At 36.6% G+C, this 19282-nt stretch overlaps 1 protein-coding gene across 4 annotated transcripts in view; it reads right to left on the reverse strand.

Annotated features, from left to right (window-relative positions):
* Positions 1 to 1083: 1083 nt before the first annotated feature.
* The window catches only part of SS18 (SS18 subunit of BAF chromatin remodeling complex), a 43916-nt gene continuing 25717 nt past the window's right edge, over positions 1084 to 19282 (reverse strand). For 2 of the 4 annotated variants that reach the window (XM_066330230.1, XM_066330238.1), the window contains 6 exons: positions 12038 to 12205; positions 11220 to 11324; positions 8945 to 9037; positions 8089 to 8211; positions 5314 to 5447; positions 1084 to 3156 (listed from right to left, as the gene is read on the reverse strand). In XM_066330230.1, the coding sequence (XP_066186327.1) occupies positions 3130 to 3156; positions 5314 to 5447; positions 8089 to 8211; positions 8945 to 9037; positions 11220 to 11324; positions 12038 to 12205 (650 nt within the window). In that variant the 3' untranslated portion in view covers positions 1084 to 3129. The remainder of the gene's footprint in view (positions 3157 to 5313; positions 5448 to 8088; positions 8212 to 8944; positions 9038 to 11219; positions 11325 to 12037; positions 12206 to 19282) is intronic. The other 2 variants (XM_066330244.1, XM_066330253.1) reach the window with 2 other exon arrangements.

The following is a 19282-nucleotide window of genomic DNA, read 5'->3' on the forward strand; positions in this document are numbered from 1 at the left end:
ATGATACATTTAACCTGCCTATAAAGCAGCACATTTGCTTCCTTATGGCCAACATTGTGAAGTCAATTTCAACTGAAACACGGAGTCAGCTTCTCCCTTCTGCAAGTCATTCACAGCAAAAGGGATATAAAACAGTCTGAATAGAGAAAAATACAACAGCAAAAATAATAACCCTATGATAACTAAAAGTCACTGAATGCATTAACCCCTCCTCTTTACTCTTAAAATTTTTATTATTTCTGCTCATGTATTTGATTTGCTGTGTCAGTCCCCCTCTTATTCTCTATATTCTGAATGTAAAATGCCAGTTGCAACACCTTTTTTTTACTAGCTTCCCATTGGCTGGATTTTATTTAATAAGGAAGACTTACTAAAATGAACCTTGTATCTTGCCGTTTCCTCCTGGTCCTGTTGTGCACTCCTGCTTCTTTTGTTTAGGGAACGCACATTCCTTTTTAATATATAGTTTTAGTAGAAATACTTCTGCATGGAGCTATCTCCTCTCAAGTTGTTCTCTTAGCATAGTATCAGAGGAATAAGGTAATTTTTGTCACCACCAATTAAAAAGTTTTACAAAACAGGACTGTTATAAAACAATTAAACCTTGCAAATGCAGTAGTCTCTAGGAGGGAAACCCTGGAGGAAATTCTGCTTATTAAAACTGCAATTTTAGTTTCCATTAAAAAGGAGAGTAAGACAACAGAAGATGGGTTGGCAAGACAAATTATTTCTTAATGTCAGTTGAGCCTATTTCAAATGAGATAACATATCTACACCAGGTTGGGTTCAACACATTTTTGCCTCGTCAACTCATTTATCTAATTCAGTCATCTTGATTATAGCCTCATGGACCTTCATTTTCAGAGGAAGAATTTCTTAACAAACAACCTACACAACATGCTGATTACTGAACAGTTAATTCTAATTAACTTGGCTATGGCAAGAGAATTTTGATAAAGTCCTAGACTGCAAATAAGGTTTGGTTATTCTGGCCAAACATCTTTAAAATCAAAACCCACAGCAGAGTCTCCAGATGAGACATCAGAGTGATAGGGATCTAATTTAAAGAAACAAATGAGAAAATTAAAATCACAAATAATTTATTCTTCCGTTAGAATTGATGGAGTACAGTTTTAAATAGCAACGAAGTACACAGTGGTGGAAAATTGGCACAGAACCTACAAGCTTTTAATTCATAATAATGTTCGTCATGCCATATCTGTTCAAACCTTGATGTATATTTTCTATTGACTTTAAGAAAACTGTTTTCCCTTTAAAAAGGATGCACAAATTGAAAATCTTGTCTTCCATATATAATGTCATACTATCAACACCAGGGTTTTTTTCCCCCTAAACATTGATTGTAAACTGAAAAAACCAAAATATTATTTTACTCCTGGGTTAATTTTATCATTTATAAAAGTTGCCAAGGAATCTTGAATGCATATATTTCTGCAGAACAGAATATCCATTTATTTATCTGATACACAGTTGCAGGGCAATTTCAAAACCAATTTTTTTGTGTACTATTATTGATCAAGGTGCTGCCTCTCTCACATGCAACACTATAAGCATTAGCACAGTTCAAAACAAAATTTGGCATTTGGCTCACCAACAGTTTTTATACTTGATGTTAGGAAAGATCCCCTTGGTCTCATGTTAACCAATAAGAAAAACGGGCACAAACAAAAATGCCCCTTTTCTGAAGTTATTAACTCGCAGTTAGGAAAGCTGTCCTGGTTCCGGCCAGGATGGGGTTAACGTTTGCAGCAGCCAGGAGGGGACACCTCATTTTCTGGGACCCTTGCAGGCTGTGCAGTGTGGGGTGGAACCGGGCTCTGCATGGTGAGCAATCAACCACGTGTGAAGCCTTCACCTCTTTCTTGCACCCTCTGGCACTGGTATTGTTATCGTTACTTTCGTTTTCTTATTTCATTGCTGATTCCAGTAAATTGCTCTCTCAAGCCCTGATCTTTACCTTTTGTGCCTCCAACTCTCCTCTCCAGCCTGCCACAAGGGAAGGGGAGGGAGAGTGGGGAGCAAGTGAGTGGCGCGTGGTTTGGAGTGTGTCAGCGGGAACACTAAAATTGGGGAATACCATTCCTAAACCACGACAAAAGTTTAGATAGGTTTTACAAAGTCCTCTAGGCTATTTTGATACATACAAATTATTCAACTAAAGGTTAAAATACACTTATACAATACAGTCCTGTTCTCCATATTCTTTTTCAAGTTCTTTGCATATTCAAGCCAAGTAAAATTAACACTTGTCATTTTCTTTGTTATTGCAATTATTAAGAAGGATTACAGCTTGCTTATGCAAAGCTCTGACAAAACCCTTGAGAAATAAAACCCAAACGTTTATCTTGTTACCCAAAAAATGTTGCAGAAAATTGTCAAACTATGTTAGAAACAATTTTTACAAAACCGCTTCACTCAGAAAAATTGGAAAGCTTAAAAAAATTCATCTTTGCACAAGACTATATTACACTGTTCTTAATTATGTTCCCATTTAGATAACTGGGATTCTCAATCTTTGTACATGAACCCATCAGTGACATAGAATGCTCTCCATCTTTTCACTGTTATCTTTATTGTACACAATTTCGAGACTAATACAATCAAGCATTTACCATGACCCTACCCATTTTTAACAGTAGATTTGTTATCCTGCCCAGCGAGTAGTGTACGTCTTGCATATTCATCACATGAAAAACATAATATACAAAATATTGCTGCTGTAAAAAGTGTGCATTTCCCCTTTTCCCCTACAAAAAAAATCTGTGGAAAAAAATATTAAATTCCCATAACCTTCATAAACATACAAAGCTGTTCGCACCTCTCAGTCTGTAACAGTATATCTGACATAGAGTTCTCAACTCACTGCAAATTGTTATATCACAGATTTTCTGTCCAATATTGCCATCTAGAGTAGAGACGTGAAACTAGTTTCTGAGAATCTACAGTCTTTAACAATTAACCCATAAAGACTGTATACCATAAAACAGCCACAAGATTTTTCCAAAATCTAGATGGAATGGGAGGTTCTCATCTTGGGAAGATGTCCACAGTGCTGAGGAGACAATATGGCTGCTAATACATTTTGCCTACCGGAATGTGAGTGCTTTTTCACTGTTGATAATTTCCATATTGACCCTAAAAAAAAATTCAAAATACATTATTAACAAAATTAAGACCACAAGGTATATTTTCCTGCATTTAAAGCTGTAATTGGAAGACCATCCAAATCAATTGTGATATTAAAAGGTGGAAACAAATAAAAGTAAATGATATACTGATACAAGTAACTAGTATAGTTTCATCTCACTAAAAATACTTTGTGCTTTAATGCAGAAGTAAGACCAAAGACATGAATTTAAGGCCAGGAACCTAATTAGATCAAAAGAGTATACTTTTATATTCAACAGGCTGCTGTGAAATTAGCAGAACATCATCAAAAACCAAAAGATGGGAATTACTTCTCACCTAAACTTTGAAAATTATTTCAAAAAGTCAAGGTCACCTAAATTCAAAGTAATTTAGGAAACTAACCATGGCACAGAGGTACCTAAAATTATTCATTTATCAAGCATTACAGAATAATGGTACATGTATTTCAAAACCAAGGCACATCCTGGTAAACATGAAGAACTAGTCCACATGTCCTACGGGAGGCAATTATTCCATAGATCTGATACACAGAATTACCACCCTTATTGATATTCTCCATTTCTTTTGACAGAATGTCATGTACGGCAGAGGTGGGCTGAGGTGAAAGCATCAATGCTATAAGCTTACCATGATCCTTCACCGCAGGGTTCAAACCTTGTAGATAGAAGTATTGTGCTAGGAAGTGATCATGCTCCAAGCTGATCCTGCCACCATTCCGTGTAAAGTATTACCACAACAAGGCAGTATTTTACATCTTAGTTTTATGTTGCAATGTCAGTTATATTCCATTATAATATAACAATCAGTCACGAAGAAGAGTTTCACAACAGCTGCCAGATGAGAATTTAAGCAGCACAATTCCTATGGGAATGGCCAGTATGAAAGAGAGGTCATGTATAATTGAGTTTCCCAGTGGAACTGGAGACTGCACAAACTAGAAAAGCACAGCCTATCAAGAGAGGGCTATCCACTTTTACTGCAAGGAAAGCTGGAAAAAATTTGGCAAATTTTGATTAAGTTTTTTTGACCCTATACTGGCCACAAGCAAAGAATTCTCCTGTAGCTTATTGTTTTCAGTGGAAGCTACTGGTTCAGTGCATAAACATTTTATCTGTTTAAATAATTAAAAGTAACTGCATCTCTAAATTACCACACTGAGAGTTTGTTCCTTCTTCCTTGTCTTTTCTAATTTCTGTGGAAAGAAAGCCAACTGTTCTTTAAAATTGTGGGCAATTCTCATTTCCTCAGAGAAGTTTTTTCTTGAAAGTTCAACTGATCTTCTACCAGCATAACAAGATTTTATTTAAACAACAGAACCTCAGCTTTATCATTTAGTAAATCTTTACATTATTTATATCAAGGAAAGTAATAGTGTACATTTTAATGACACTTCTGAATGATTCATAGTGAAAAGTTTGGATTTTTGCAAGTTAGTACCTTTAACAGGAAGAAAAACTGTTTCAGCCTTTAATTCTAAGACAGCTTTCTTTACATGAACCCTTCACTACAACTCCAGCCTAAAGATTTGGTGGCAATTGTTTGTATGTTTTAATTGTGTCTTAGCAGCGAAAGGAATGAAGCAGCTGATTTTCAGGTCACTTCTTTCCCATGTTCACTGCCCCCTTATACTGCTCAAAGAAAATCTGTGCAAAAACAGGTTTCATGTCTCCCCATAAGCTCTGCAGCTGAAGGACCTCAGCTGCACGCCTGAGGTGATTTTGCAACTGAAGAGGAAGATTATGATTAGGATATGTGTTTGCGGAAAATAAATTCAACCATTTCTATTGCAATGAAGTAATGAAAAATTATCTACCATGAGATTTAGAAACTTCATCTTTCATATTAGTCATTCACCATAAGGCTATGAAACACATCACCTTAATTTTTAACATCCAAAAATACTGCTGGGAAGGCCCCACTTTGCCAAATTGCATTAAAACTTAGCAAACTCAGGAGAGAATGACTAATCACAATTCCATACAAATGATTCTTGGTAACTCGCCAAGAAATAAAACTCCATGAGAACTGTACGCACATACCTGGATGACCATGTCCTAAAATTCATTAGTTTAAATGTCCAGCATCTAAGGTTATAAAATGAGTGTGTAAGAATCCCAACTTTCTCATCAAACAAAAGAATACCTGGTCATATCCATAAGGCCTCTGCTGTGGTGGTTGTGGTGGCCCAGGCTGTGTGGGTCTGTATCCCCCATACTGCTGTCCTTGTCCTTGTGGATAATTGGGATACTGAGGCCCTGGACCACTCTGGGAAGGGCCTGAAAATCGTTAAATAAAAAAAAAATAAAAAAAAAAAAAAAAAAAAAAAAAAAAAAAAAAAAAAAAGTGGTTAAGATGTTTGAAAGAAAAGAACAGGAAAATCATTGAATTTTACAGCTAACCAGGACTAAGAAATACCACTACTGTGCAATTAGGTCTATTGAGTGGCCCACACCCCTCTCCCTGGAAAGGACCTTTGCTGCCAGGGCCTGTGCTCCAAGCACAGAAACATTTATTTTTATTTATATATTCCTTACTTTATATCAATGCATGTAGTTCCACGTACAAGGTCACAGGACAGAGAAGAACAAGGCAAGTAATTATAAACATGAGCCCTTCCCAGGATTTAGGAAGGCAGTCTCCTGATGTATGCTGCTGCAGAGTTCCAGAATTTTCTAAGGCTAAGAGCAGCCAGAAAATCAGCAATGTTTAACATTTGGACTTTTTGAAGAGACCAGCAGTACTATGCTGCCAGAAAGTGAAGTCTCACACCACAGCAGGCAATCATGGATGGGGTGTCAGGCAAACAAGTTATACATGCATAAAACGTGAGATGTGACAAGCAGTAAAAGCAATTGTGAGATGGAAAAAAGCACTCTGTACTCCATACTTCTCTGGTAATATTAACTTTCCAGAAAAATGCTAGGAAAAAACCCAAACTTGGACTCCAGTCTTTTTTGCCTGTAAAAGAAGTAGTTCTTTTGCAAGTATAACTTTCTGTTACTATTCACAGGGAGTTGGCCCGTCTACCAGTGGAAGCTGCATGTTACCACTATCAGGCCATGTTCCAAACAAAACTATCACCATCCCCTCCAACACTGGGAGAGATGGTGTTCTCTCTATTTCAGTGACACTCCCTATGAATCCTTTGCAGAGGATCTGTTAGCTTTTTCAACACCACTCCTTAAAAACTGCGTCTCTTGTTTTTCAGAGCTGAAGATCTGCAGCTCTTCAGAAGCACTTTCTTTTAAACAAACCAACACTTTTTTTCCCCTTCCCTCAGAAGATGTGTTTTAGCAACTGTGATTCAGTGCAAGAGAGGGCTAGTTTTAGCTACACTGGACATTAAGACGACATCAGCTGGTAACTCCTTCAGTAATTCTGGATCTGTAAGACAATGAAAAGACAACCTGGAGAAGAAAAGCTCCATAAGCTATTACCATTCTCCTCAGGCCTCAAATCCACTTGAACTATGCAGTTTCAGCTTTCCACTATGAAACAAAACCTTAAAGACTGATAATAATGACTGAGATATTGATTTATTTTTGAAAATTAGAAAGCAGTTAAATATTAAATTGAGCAAGAATACGACATCCTAAAAGTGCTGTGTTCATCTGACAAATGAACGTGGGTTTATTTATGCACGGTAACTCTTCATAGCTGAATTCTAAATACTCATTGACATATTTCACAAGAAAAAAATGCAACTTCAGTAACAATTTCTGCTAAAAATGAGAAACTGAAAAACGTTATTCTGTTTTACAAATTATGTTGGGTAAGTGGCTCCAAAAGATTTCCTAATTCCTTTTCTTCTAGTATTTCTTAACCTAAACTTTCAGAATAAATCAGATTTTATTTCTTTACTTACAAAGTTCAGAGCAGTGATCTACACAGACCTCCACTCTGATCTTCAGTCCGTTCCTATATTATGTTTAGCAGAATGTAGGTACAAGTATTACTTTATCAATTCATCCATAACCTCCAGAAATAGGACACTTGCTAAATCTCTGCGGATCCTCTAAAAAACCTTAACTCTGTCTCAACATAATGGATTTCATGTGAATCTAACATTTATCTACATGGCAAACAAATTACCTGTGCATTTCCTCACATACACACAATGCTGAAAGCTTTAGCATCTAAGCCTGCAAAAGAGCTGAAAGCTAAAATACATGGAATTTATGGAATTTCAGAGATTCCTTCTTCTGTCATAAATATATATGACTTTACATTATGCAAGCAAGTAAAACTTAAAAGAGCAGTAACTTCAGTATGCTCTTCTGACATGAAGACTTTTAGAATTAATGCACAAGAATTACACTCTACTGCCTCAAGTTTCCTTTTTTAGGAAGTTTTCCTTGAATCCAGGGACTTGTGGCAAAGGATTTCTCATTCCTACCATGTAACACAGAAGGTTTGGACTACTAGTAAGATATTTGTATAATTATAAATATAAGGCACAGTTTCTTTAAAACTGCACTGTCAATACTTACAGTCATTTCTTTACTGATCAGTACAAGAATTTGAAAAGAATGATTCATGTATGTTGAAAGAAGTTTTAAACCAGTTTTTAAAAGACTGTTTTAATTGGCAAATGCATAGATGAAAGAGGCTCTTTGTTATCTTTGTGAGTGCATTCAGCTACAGAAAAGAGAAGAATCTTTCTGGGTCCTTCTAAATTACAGACACTCATTACAATGCTGTTTAGTCACCTTTGGGTTTTTGTGCAACCACACTCTCCTAGACTGCCGACAGATCTAATTCCCAAAAGATGCTGCCTTCTACATTTTTGTCTCAGCCCAGTGAAACTGCAGGCATAGAGCTGTTCTGTGCAAGCTTGGCCTCTGGACACAAAGAAGGATGGTGTAACACACAAGGGTCTCTCTTCTGTGACAGCTGTCTGTGTCCTCAGGTTCTTACCATAACCCTGCTGTTGTCCTGGATAGCCTTGTTGGCCGGGATATTGCTGCTGTTGTGGCGGATAACCCTGCTGTTGGGGTGGTCCTTGATATGCATCTTGCTGCTGACCATATTGCGAGTTTCCTGTAAGATCATTGCAAGAAAGCAAAAACTCATCAAGATATCTATTTTATTATTTTTTTCCTTCTAAGATGCACAGCCAACAACACAAGAACAAAATGAAAATGCAATATTGATTTCAAAAACTGAACAAAACAAAGAAAACTCAAACCAAACAGAAGGAACTCGGCCAAACAAACTGCAGTTAAAGCCAATTTTGCAAAGTTGAACTGCAGCATTTTCAGCATCGCTGCCAAACAAGCATTACATTTACTGGAACATCACAGTCATAAGATCATGACTATGCTAAATAAAATTAAAAAAAAAAAAAAAAAAAAAGACAAAATTAAGGACAGCTACAAGAGCACAGACTAGCTACACAAGATCAGCAAGCTGTTTCCTAACGGCACTATAATTATACAAAATATATACACACACAAAAAGATATACAACTGAACCAACAAATTTATGTTAAAATAAAAATTTCCATTGAGGTAAAAAAAAAATAAATCTCTAGAGTGTTTTAGTCATTTTACTGTTGTTAGAATGGCAAATTGTGGTTATATATTTTAGGTGTTTGCAAGAAATTATTCTGAAGGCTTCAAGTTCCCTGCCATGTCCAAGACAGCCAGCAACTAGTATTCTACAAGAGCTTTGCATGGGTATAAGTTGTGTTGTGCAAGAATTTCTGTTCCTGTTGAGGGTGGGGGAGGAAAGGGAATGTATGTGCGTATGTTGTGTGAAGGTATATAGATACCTCCTTCGTAGTAATGTTGGGAGGAATCCTCATAAGGCCTATCGTAGCCTTGTTCAGGATACGACGGTTGCTGATAACCGTAATCATTATGACCTACATCAATTCGACAAGAGACAGGAAGAAACGTTAATGGCCTCTGAGTGAAAACCCTAACAATATTTAATTTCGCAGAAAAATGGAAAAAGAAAAATTTCAACTGGATATACATGAGAAAGAGTTTTCAATTGTATTAGCCAAAGACTTATTAATATGATTTCCTTTCATATTGAATTAACATGTGACAGGGGAAAAAAAAGGCTTAATGCAGTAGTTCTAGAAACATCACAGCACGGGATGGTCTTAACCTTCCAATAATCCTTGTTGGGGGAGTGGGGGGGAAGTATTTCATCTTTCACTCAAAAAAAAAAAAAAGAAAGCATTTAGGCCTTTCACATGTAAATAACCTGAATTAAATTAGAATGAACAAAGAAAGCAATTATCATAATTTGTCTAACACCTGTTCTGCTGATCTCCAATTCAAAAGCATATGCTAAAAGCAGTGTGAAATATAACAAATAAAGCTCAATGAAGTTATGAACCATCATCTACATTAAATTCTGTTTATATGTGACAGAAATACAACACTCTCAAGGTTTTCCCTACAAACAGAATTCCTACTTAAGGTCTTAAGAAAACTTTTCCTCTTACATTCCAGTCTTGAGCAGATTCATTACAAACAAACCTTTTTATTCAGAGACTACAGGCATCTCTGTTAAGGAACCAATATATGCAGTAAGCACCCCACCTGTTGTTGGGTTTAAGCACACATATATTTTGTCTTACAGATGATGAAAATATATCTTATTGCTAACTTGGTCAAGAATACGTGCCAAAAGTTCTGTTTACATTCAAAATGAAATAGTATAAATTTAGAATAAAAATTTTAGATACAAGTGAGGAAAGGAGGAAACAGTTCTAAAACTCAGTGGTTTTGTTATCAGGTCTGCAACTGTACAACACATTACTAACGGAATCTTACATGCATACATAACCACTAAAACAGGTCTTAAAATATGCTCCTTGTATTCTATGTAAGAGTAATAATGAAGTAATAATAAAGATGACTCTTTAGAAGGAATAGATCTTAGGAAGTAATCCGTGCTGCCAAAGAGCTGTTGATGCTAACATCTAACTGCCCTTACTAGAGGAAATTGCCTGTAACAATTTTGTGTTCATGTGTGTACATAAATGTTCCAAAATGAAAGCTGAGTAATTACCAGTTAATGCAACTTGTAGAATAACTCTGCACGTTTATCTCCAGAAATTAACATGTTAGCTTATACAGATACAGCTTGATGTATTTCGTAATGAATTTGCTGGAAAATAAATTCAAACAACTGACTTGCACCCCTTTATTTGCTGTGAGTAGTTGCTTTGGCAATTACACAGCTTTGCTTTGTATACATTTTTTAAACATTAACATCTACCACATTTGTTGAACTTCATAAGATACTATTAAGCTGCACACATGGTTATCACAGTAGTCAGGAGTCAGCATCTTTGTTCTCCCAGTCTCTGCTCAGCCTGAAAACAAGTTAATTTCAACTTTTCTAACTTATAAGACAATCTAATAGTCTTCAGCACTCCGTATTCCAAGAGGTAGGAGGACAGATGCATGAAATTCAAAGTTTCATTCTTGTCTTGAAAGCACTGAGGGAACATCTAAAATGGATTCACATTTCCAATATCCTCAGGGCAGGAGGATTATTTATTCCTATATAAAATTTAAACTGAAGGCCCATACCATGTCAACAATAACACATTTGTGCGACTTATATAAAAACTAAACACTAAGTTAAAATAGTAGAGTATTTACAGAAAAAACCCACATCTTTTTAGCAAGTTTTTTCAGTTCAGTAGAATTTTTAATAAAAGGATATCGCCCCCTCTCTTATTGATAATAAAGATACAACTGCTTGAATTCATCTCAGTTATATTAGATATGCTAAGGAACTCTCCATTCTTTGAGAGAAGCCAATTATTTCCATTCTTTTTGAACACTAAAACTGTTAAGAATTTCAAATGGGAGTAATACAAATTACATGCTTTAAGTTGTAAATTTAACTAGTCATAGTAACTTAAACTGTAGTAATAATTCTGAATTTGGAAGGTTTTGTAAATGTGAGGTATGATATCCAATTACTATTCTTGCCTCATCCCCTAATTTTGGGCATATGACTACATTAGTATTGGGCAGGTATAGAAAATGGGAAAGTTAACATTTATGAGAGATTACCATCAGGGTAATATTGCTGGTTCATGCCTTCTGGAGGACCTTGTCCACCATGACTGTATTGGTCCCCATAATAGTCTTCCTGGCCTGAGTACTGCTGTGGTGGGCCTGAAAAACCACAACCAGTCAATATGTAAATAACTTGTTTTCTCTGTTATAAAGTCTGCTAATTTCTGATTTTAGTATGAGAAATATTTCTCAGATGTATTCCCCACCCAAACTGTTGCATTACAGACAACATATGTAATCTGGTTTAGTTAAAAAAAAAAAGTAAATCTATCTATCTACATACACAAACACAGTTGTTTGGCTGCACTAGACTGAGACTACATAAGTCAAACTTCAGGTTTGAGCTCATTTTAGGAATATGTGTGTAACAAACTAGGGTGTGAAAAATAAAATTATTCCTTGTTGAAAAAGACTAAAAAGAAAAAAAGAGAACCAAAAGTGTGGAACATCATTCCTTTCTTTGTAATTGAATGCATTCAGAACCAAGTAGGTATTCTGCTCCTTTTCTGTACCTATCATTTAAATTTCAAAACAGAATTCTGCATCAGCATATCTGAGATGCATAATTTCAGAATGCATAGTCTCAGAACCAAAAGAAAAAGAAAACAAACTTGTCATCACATATCATGGTGATAGCAGTAATTTCTTGCTGCAAGAACCACCCTTAAAAAGGGTAACAAAAAGAGTGTGCAAAAAAAGTCCGTCACACCAAACGACTTAATAGAAATCTGGTGTAAGCAAGAAAGTGATGTAAAATGGTTTTAAACATGGTCACTTAAAATCTGTGTAAAAATACCGACGTGAATTCGTACCTTGCTGTGGTGGCCTGTATGGAGGAATCTGCCTCTGCCCCATCATGTGATTTCCTTGGTTAACTTGGCCCATCATTCCCATCGGTGGCTGCTGCCCCTGGTAATGCTGGCCACCTGCCTGTGGCATGTTGTATTGCTGAGAGGGAGGCTGCTGGTGCATCATTGGACCTGCAAAAGGAGAAGCAGGAAGACTGTCAAACACACAAAAATGGTTTGCAATTAAACCTTTCCAAAAGAACATAGAAAACCCAACCTTTAAAAATGAACCAAGAAAGGCTCTGTATATCCAGTGCTCTGATAAGGGTTTGTTGTTTCTGGACCTATGCAAATGTAGGTGTAATGCAACGTAATTCAGTAACCAAACTACAAAACAGAAGTCAGCCTAAATACGGTTGCTTTTTAGATGATTTTTCTTCCAAACCACAGATATTAGTTCACACATACCCAAAGACAACTGAAACACTTCTATGACTTTATGTTTTAAAAAATATTCTCAAGAAAAGTGTAGGTGAAAACCTGACGGTGGAACCTTGATAAGTCATAGAAAAATTATTTAACATTTGTGATCTCCTCAGAGCATAGTTTCAATACACACATAGTTGTTATATTCCATCAACAAACCACTAAGCTGTTACCACAAAATCAACAATTTCATTTAGCCTGTAAAGATAAACCACGTGAACCAGACAGGCAATTACATAATAGGCATATGCAGATGGCCCACAGAACACAGGCTCTGCCTGACACTGAACAGTTCCAAACAAGTCTGTAACAAAAAAAATCTTCTTTCATACCAAGTTGCACCATGTTTCTATGAACCGCAGGAAGAGACCAGGAGAACTCAAGTACTGTCCATGTTTTATCAACTGACAAAATCTGATTAAGGCAGTACTTGGAGAAAAGCAAATTTCAGTAATGAAAACAGACAGTTAAAGAGCACCCTACTGACACCACACAGCAATGAAAACGATGATTACACCATTTCATTATATGAGATTGCAGGTTAGACTGATGGAACATTTAACAAAGAACAGCCTCTGTGCCTCCTCTGTAGCACCACTTCCGAAAAGAGTTATTCCAGTATCAAAGACATGAGGAGGAAAATCTGTAGAGACAAGGAGCTAAACTTTTTTAAACAACACATTTTTGTAATATGTTAATTCAAACCACTTCACAGATATTGCCCAGTCTATAATGGTGAGACTCTAAGCTTTTTTTTGCCTTTTTAAAAATTAATTTATTTTATAAACTACAAAGACAACAAGAAATTAGCAGCCTCACTAAAAACTAAAACAAGCCATGACATCAAACATCAAACTAGCAGAGGCCCTCCAAAGTGCCATCCAAGGAGAAAAAGGAAGGTATCACCTACTTTCTGTATGCTTAGATTTTCCCATTCCATTTAGTATTTTTAAATAACTAGCTGCTGAAGCACAAGCAAAAAGTCCTGTGTGAAACTACAGTACTGGAAAAATACCTAGATACAGTTAAGTAGCAATGGATTTATACAGGCAAAGGAATATGTAGTCACTTAGATCCTGTCTATGCAGAGTTGTGAGGGAAAGTTAAGACAAATTAATTAATGGTATGAATTCAAAGTGCATTAGTTAAATCCCATAAAACCCCTGATCTCTCATTGAGAAGTAAAGTGGCCTAAGCTTCATTTTCCTCTAAAGATAAATATTGGCCACATTTAAGAGGATCCAGTTATGGTTCTATCCTTCAGTATGGCAAGTTTCTGTGTCCTGACTTCAAAGTTAAAAAAAAGGGTTAAATTCAGATGTACTTATTTAGTTATTGGCAATATACATTTCTTTTTTTATCTTCTAAATGAGTAGGTAATTTAGATTATTCCATTTCACTGCTCCTCTGTTTGGAGGTACTGAGAAACATTAGGCAGAAACTTGTTGCTATAATATTCCTAGATCTCAAGAACGCTTGTTAATTAACAATATTAATATTAGTCACAATACAATGTGATAAAATGTGTTGGGTCCCCATGGTGCAATGTAGAGATTTTGTGTTTGCTTTTTAAATTAGAACTTCATTAACGCTTTGTAGAGCCACAATGAGAATTCACTGCCCTGATTCAGGCTGTGTGTTGTGTTCATAACAGACGGCCTGGCTTCCTTCCAGTTTGGTTCTTCTTATTAAGATACCTAAAAGAACCACCACGGTCTCTGCTGCCTCATGGAACATAATCATTTTAAGCAGCAGTTTTGAGGAATGAGGGAACTTCGAATTTATTCTTCCATTTGAAAAATCTAGCCTAGGAGAAAGCTACGTTTATTCTTTGTGTAATACTTAATATGACATAAAATCCCAAAACTTAATAAAAAACTTAAGACTATTAATTCATTATTTACTTGGATATGGACAAACTTGAGAAGTGGGCCCACGAGAACCTCATGAAGTTCAACAAGTCCAAGTGCAAGGTGCAGCACATGGGTCAGGGCGAACCGAGACATGAGCACAGAGTGGGAAACTCACTGAGTGCAGCCCTGAGAAGAACTGAAGGGTTTATATTGATGAAAATCTGGGTCTGATCTGGCAATGTGGGTTTGCAGCCCAAAAAACCAACTCTATCCTAGGCTACATGAAAAAACATGGCCAGGAAGTCAAGCAAGGAGATTCTGCCCCTCTGCTCTGGGGACATCCCACCCAGAGTGCTGTATCCAGCCCTAGGGTCCAGCACAGGAAAGACACAGACCTGTTGGAGCAAGTCTAGAGGAAGGCCACAAGGATTATCAGAGGGACAGAGCACCTCTCCTATAAGGAAACGCTGGGATAGCATGAAGAAGAGAAAGTTCCAGGGAGACCTCATCGTGGCCTTCCAGTATTTTAAGGGGGCTTTATAAAAGGGAGGGAGATGGACTTTTTATGCAGGCAGATAGGGGCAATGGTTTTAAATTGAAAGAGGGTAGATACAGATTGGATATTAGGAGGAAATTCTTCAGTGTGAGGGTGTTGAGTCACTGGAACAGGTTGCCCAAAGAAGCTGTGAATGCCCCAACCCTGGATGTGTTCACGACCAGGATGAATGGGGCTCCTAGAAACTTAGACTTGTAGCACAGGCAGGGAAGACTGGAACTATACGATCTTTGAGGTCCCTTCCAACCCAAATTATTCAATGATTTTATAATGTTTTCTAATATTTGAGGCACATATTTCTACAAGCACCCTAGAAGACAGCTCTTTAATCTTCAATCAGGTCACAACAAACTACATTTGGTGGAAGTCATGATCTCTTCCAGACCTGGAGACAAGACTTTCATATACAAAGCTCACATAACTGCAAGCTGCAAAAGAATGCTCACTGCTTTCAAAAACTCTCCACAGAAACCATTTATTTGGTGATTTTCTAGAACTATTAAATAAAGGGAGGACAAAGTATCTTATTTGTATACAGCTGAAAATGCATCCAAAGAAATATTGTGTTAAGATTCTCTCTGCAAAATATGCAAGTACAGAATTTAACTGGTCTACATTATCAACACACGTTTTTGTTTAGTAGGTGTAGGCAACTTTGAGGAGTTGAGGAAAAAAGTAACTTCTGCTCCAGCCATGTATCACACGTACAGGGAAGAAAAGGCATGTGGTTAAAGAAAAAATGGACTACTACCTGATCTTGTAAGTACAGTGACACAGCAGCAGCCTCAGGACAAGAAAGGACTTTTGGAAGCTGACAACCTAGTCTTCACACCAGTAAGATAAACAGAAATACGACTGGAAGTAGGTCCCACATAAAGCTAACAAATCTGAGACCAGAAATGCAGAGGATGAAAGAGCTGCAGGAAAGTTTAGCAGTTTAAAAATGTCCCCTTAATGTTTTGCCTTATACTGAAACCCAGGTACTGGTGGTGGTAAACACTATGAGAGGACAATAATAACTGCGGACATGGTTGAACCTTTTAAAGAAGCAGAGAAGTGAGGAATCACATTCATAAATGAACTGGTGACACTGCTGTTCTGGCTAAAGAGCTATAGGAACAGGTGGGTATGACCAAAAAGCAGCAATACAAGCTATTGTTTCTTCAGCCTTCCAAATTATGTTGGTCATGTTGCTCAGGAGTCTATACTTTAGGCATTTCACTATGTGCACTTGCATGGATGAAGCAACTGGATATCCATACTTAGAGTACCAGCAAAGAACACCAAGCCAGACTTACCATCGTCAGTCTTATCACAGGGTCTACTGTTACAAAAACAGCAAAATACAAAACACTGTACCAGCTGTCAGCAAAACTTTTTCGCTGTTTTTCCACATTAAAAAAAAAAAAAAAAAGCTTGTTTTTTAAATGACGGTTTTAAGCCTTGTGAGAGCTATCTTAGAAACTATAATGTAGGGTCAATTTAACTTGACAAACACTACAATTCAGATGTGCTTAGTCAAATGAACCACCATCCTAAAAGTGTTTTAACACCAGGAGCAATTTAAACATTATCTCAAAAGATTTTGAGGGTACAAAACTTTTTGTTATTCCTAATGTATGATTTAGGCTGCAAATTAAAGACAGTAGACACTTCTCCACACTTTATTACTCCACAAACTTCTCCTCCCAAACTGAACCATAATTTCAGGTATCATTTAAAAAAAATAGAACATACAATGTCATAGAAAAAATTTCCTTAGTTATCAACATTGCCTTTCATGTTTTACCCTAGGGAAGAATATGAAAGCACTAGCGCTCTGGCAGCTGTTTCTATCTTTTATTTTTTTCATGACAAAACTACAGTGTCTTCTACAGGTAGACATTCCACACAATGCAGCTACAGCATGATTGTGTTTCAGAGTGTGGAGGCAATTTTATTTCCCTTTAATAGTCTGGATTTCAAAAAAAATTGAGACTGCCTTGCTTTTTCCATAACATCTTGACTACTGTAAGCAGTCCAGGTACTGAAAACCCAAGTCTCAGTTTACACGGGAGTGAACAGAGGGAGAGACATTGACAAAAGGTAGTCAAACTCAGAAATCACTTCATCATGGTCTGCCATACCCTGAATATGTTTATATTTTAGCTAACATTGGATGTTCCTATCATTATATTCCTTTCCTTATGTGCACAACCAAAGAACTGGAATCTGCATATGCTTCATCTCTACTCTTTCCATATCTTCAGATTTGTTTTTAAGTGAAAGAGCTCTGAAATTTTAATGTATTTTCTCCAAGGTTATATAAATGAAATTATTATTAAAAAAATTTAGCACCAGATTTGACAATTGGTCTGAAAATGACTGAGTCAACATGATATTGTCCTGTAGAAGTCACCTGTAAACTAGTTCCCCTCCCTTACCACAGGCAACATATAAAACTAATTCAATAGCACTGACTGGGAGTTAAGCAACTTTGTGTCAAGCTCTTCTAGCAAGAGAATGGAATTCCAGCAAAAGGATATGAGAAATGAGAAACAGTCTGTGGGATAGCCACGCCTAGGAAACAGAGTTTCTAAGATGGCCAAGCTACAACTTCCTGGTTCTTACTTGTAAAATGTATTAATTCTACTATTAAATATTATTTCCTGAGTGTTAAAGGTTTGTTCAACACATACACCAAAAAAAAAAAAGAATTTCCATGCAAGTTTCAGGTATCAGAAAAATCATGCCTACATCACTTCTCTGAAAAGTCAAAAACTGCCAACACTTGAAATTTTTTTCAACATAAGAAGTTTACCACACACAAGAAGAAATGTACCCGGAAGAACACATAGTTTTTTCCATATTCATTCAGTTTCTTCTGCTTCCTATCTTTTCTAAATAGGTAGCCAATACTCCCTGCAGATGTCCTGGGCTGCTGTATTAACTTTTCAATGAAAAAAACAGGTACTAGTTCTCAGATTCATCTACAGAATCTTCCACTTAAAACATTCTGCTTTTTAAATCCAAAATTACTAGAATCTCTCTTTTAAACTGGACTGACTATATAACATCAATATCCTGAAAACTTTACTTCTCATTTAAGGTATCCTGGATAGCACTTCCTAACTAGTACAAATCAATAATGAGTACAGAGTGGATACAGGAAGTAAATCCAGCAAACAGCTCTGTTACTATGCATTTTATTTCTTAATTAGCACTTTTTCATTTTTCTTTTCTTGCTTAGACCATCTGCCTCACTAGGTGCATATACAGCAAGATCTATTGGTAGCAAGTGCATATAAAGAGGTTATGCTCAAGCATAACCCAAGTGTTAGAGCAAGCATTTCTGAGTGTTATGGTGATTTTTATATACTATATAATAGTATGCTTTTTTTCTGCCTAGAAGTACTGACTTCATTCAGTAAATGGTAGGTATTACTGAAAAACTATTCCAGTATTTTGTGTCTTCCTAATAGCTCAAGTGAGATGTGATGCCTAGTCAAACACTAAAGACAGAATTATTGATTTATTCATAGGTTTTCTTACGGCATCCATAAGTAATCTGTCCAAATCTTCATAATGAATACACTTTGGCAACTCTTCTGTGAAATCAGACGGTATCATAATCTTACCATCAGATTCATTCCTCTACAGGTGAGACTCTTTCCCTTTTCCACACAGGGAAAGATTAAGGTCAAAAACATGTACTCATTTTTAACAGACAATTTGAGATGCTAAGACCTCATCTTGCAGAATATTTAGTATTATATTTAGCTAATGCTGTTATTAAGTGACAGATGTAGTAGGATCTCTCATTTTCAGTATGGATCACTTCTATATGACAAAGAAACAAAGCATACTTAGGCATCCACAAACGTCTCCTGACAACAGCACTGAGGTTCAGAAATTTTGGTTCACCTGTGTTTCTGAAAAGTTGCATGTGCAACCAGTTAAGAAATCTTTAAGTCACCATCTGTTTCTTCCCCTTCTGTTAAACTGCACTGAGTGCATTTCCTAGCAGCTCATTCTTGTTTCTTCACTTCGGTGAGAAGCCTGAAGTGGCCATGCTTGGCTGAGACCTCTGCCCAGCCAGACTGGGAGTCGCCACCTACCCCTAAATTTCTCATGGTCTCATAGATCACTCTGTCATTCTCTGCCCAGCTGTCTTGGGAGTCACAAGAAAGTGAAGATACAAAAATACTTCCTCTAATTTGCCATAAAACTTCAATGTAAACGTAACAACTAAGAGTAGAAAATGGAGGAAATGTACAAGCAGGCCTGACTGGGAATCATCTTAGATCAAAATAACAAACATGCCCATCTTCAGACTTAAGACTTCCTCTCTCACAGATATTTGGAACAATATTTTCGTTTAAGAGCAAAAAGCAC

Source organism: Sylvia atricapilla, chromosome 1 (assembly GCF_009819655.1).
Source record: "Sylvia atricapilla isolate bSylAtr1 chromosome 1, bSylAtr1.pri, whole genome shotgun sequence".
Lineage (NCBI taxonomy): Eukaryota > Metazoa > Chordata > Aves > Passeriformes > Sylviidae > Sylvia > Sylvia atricapilla.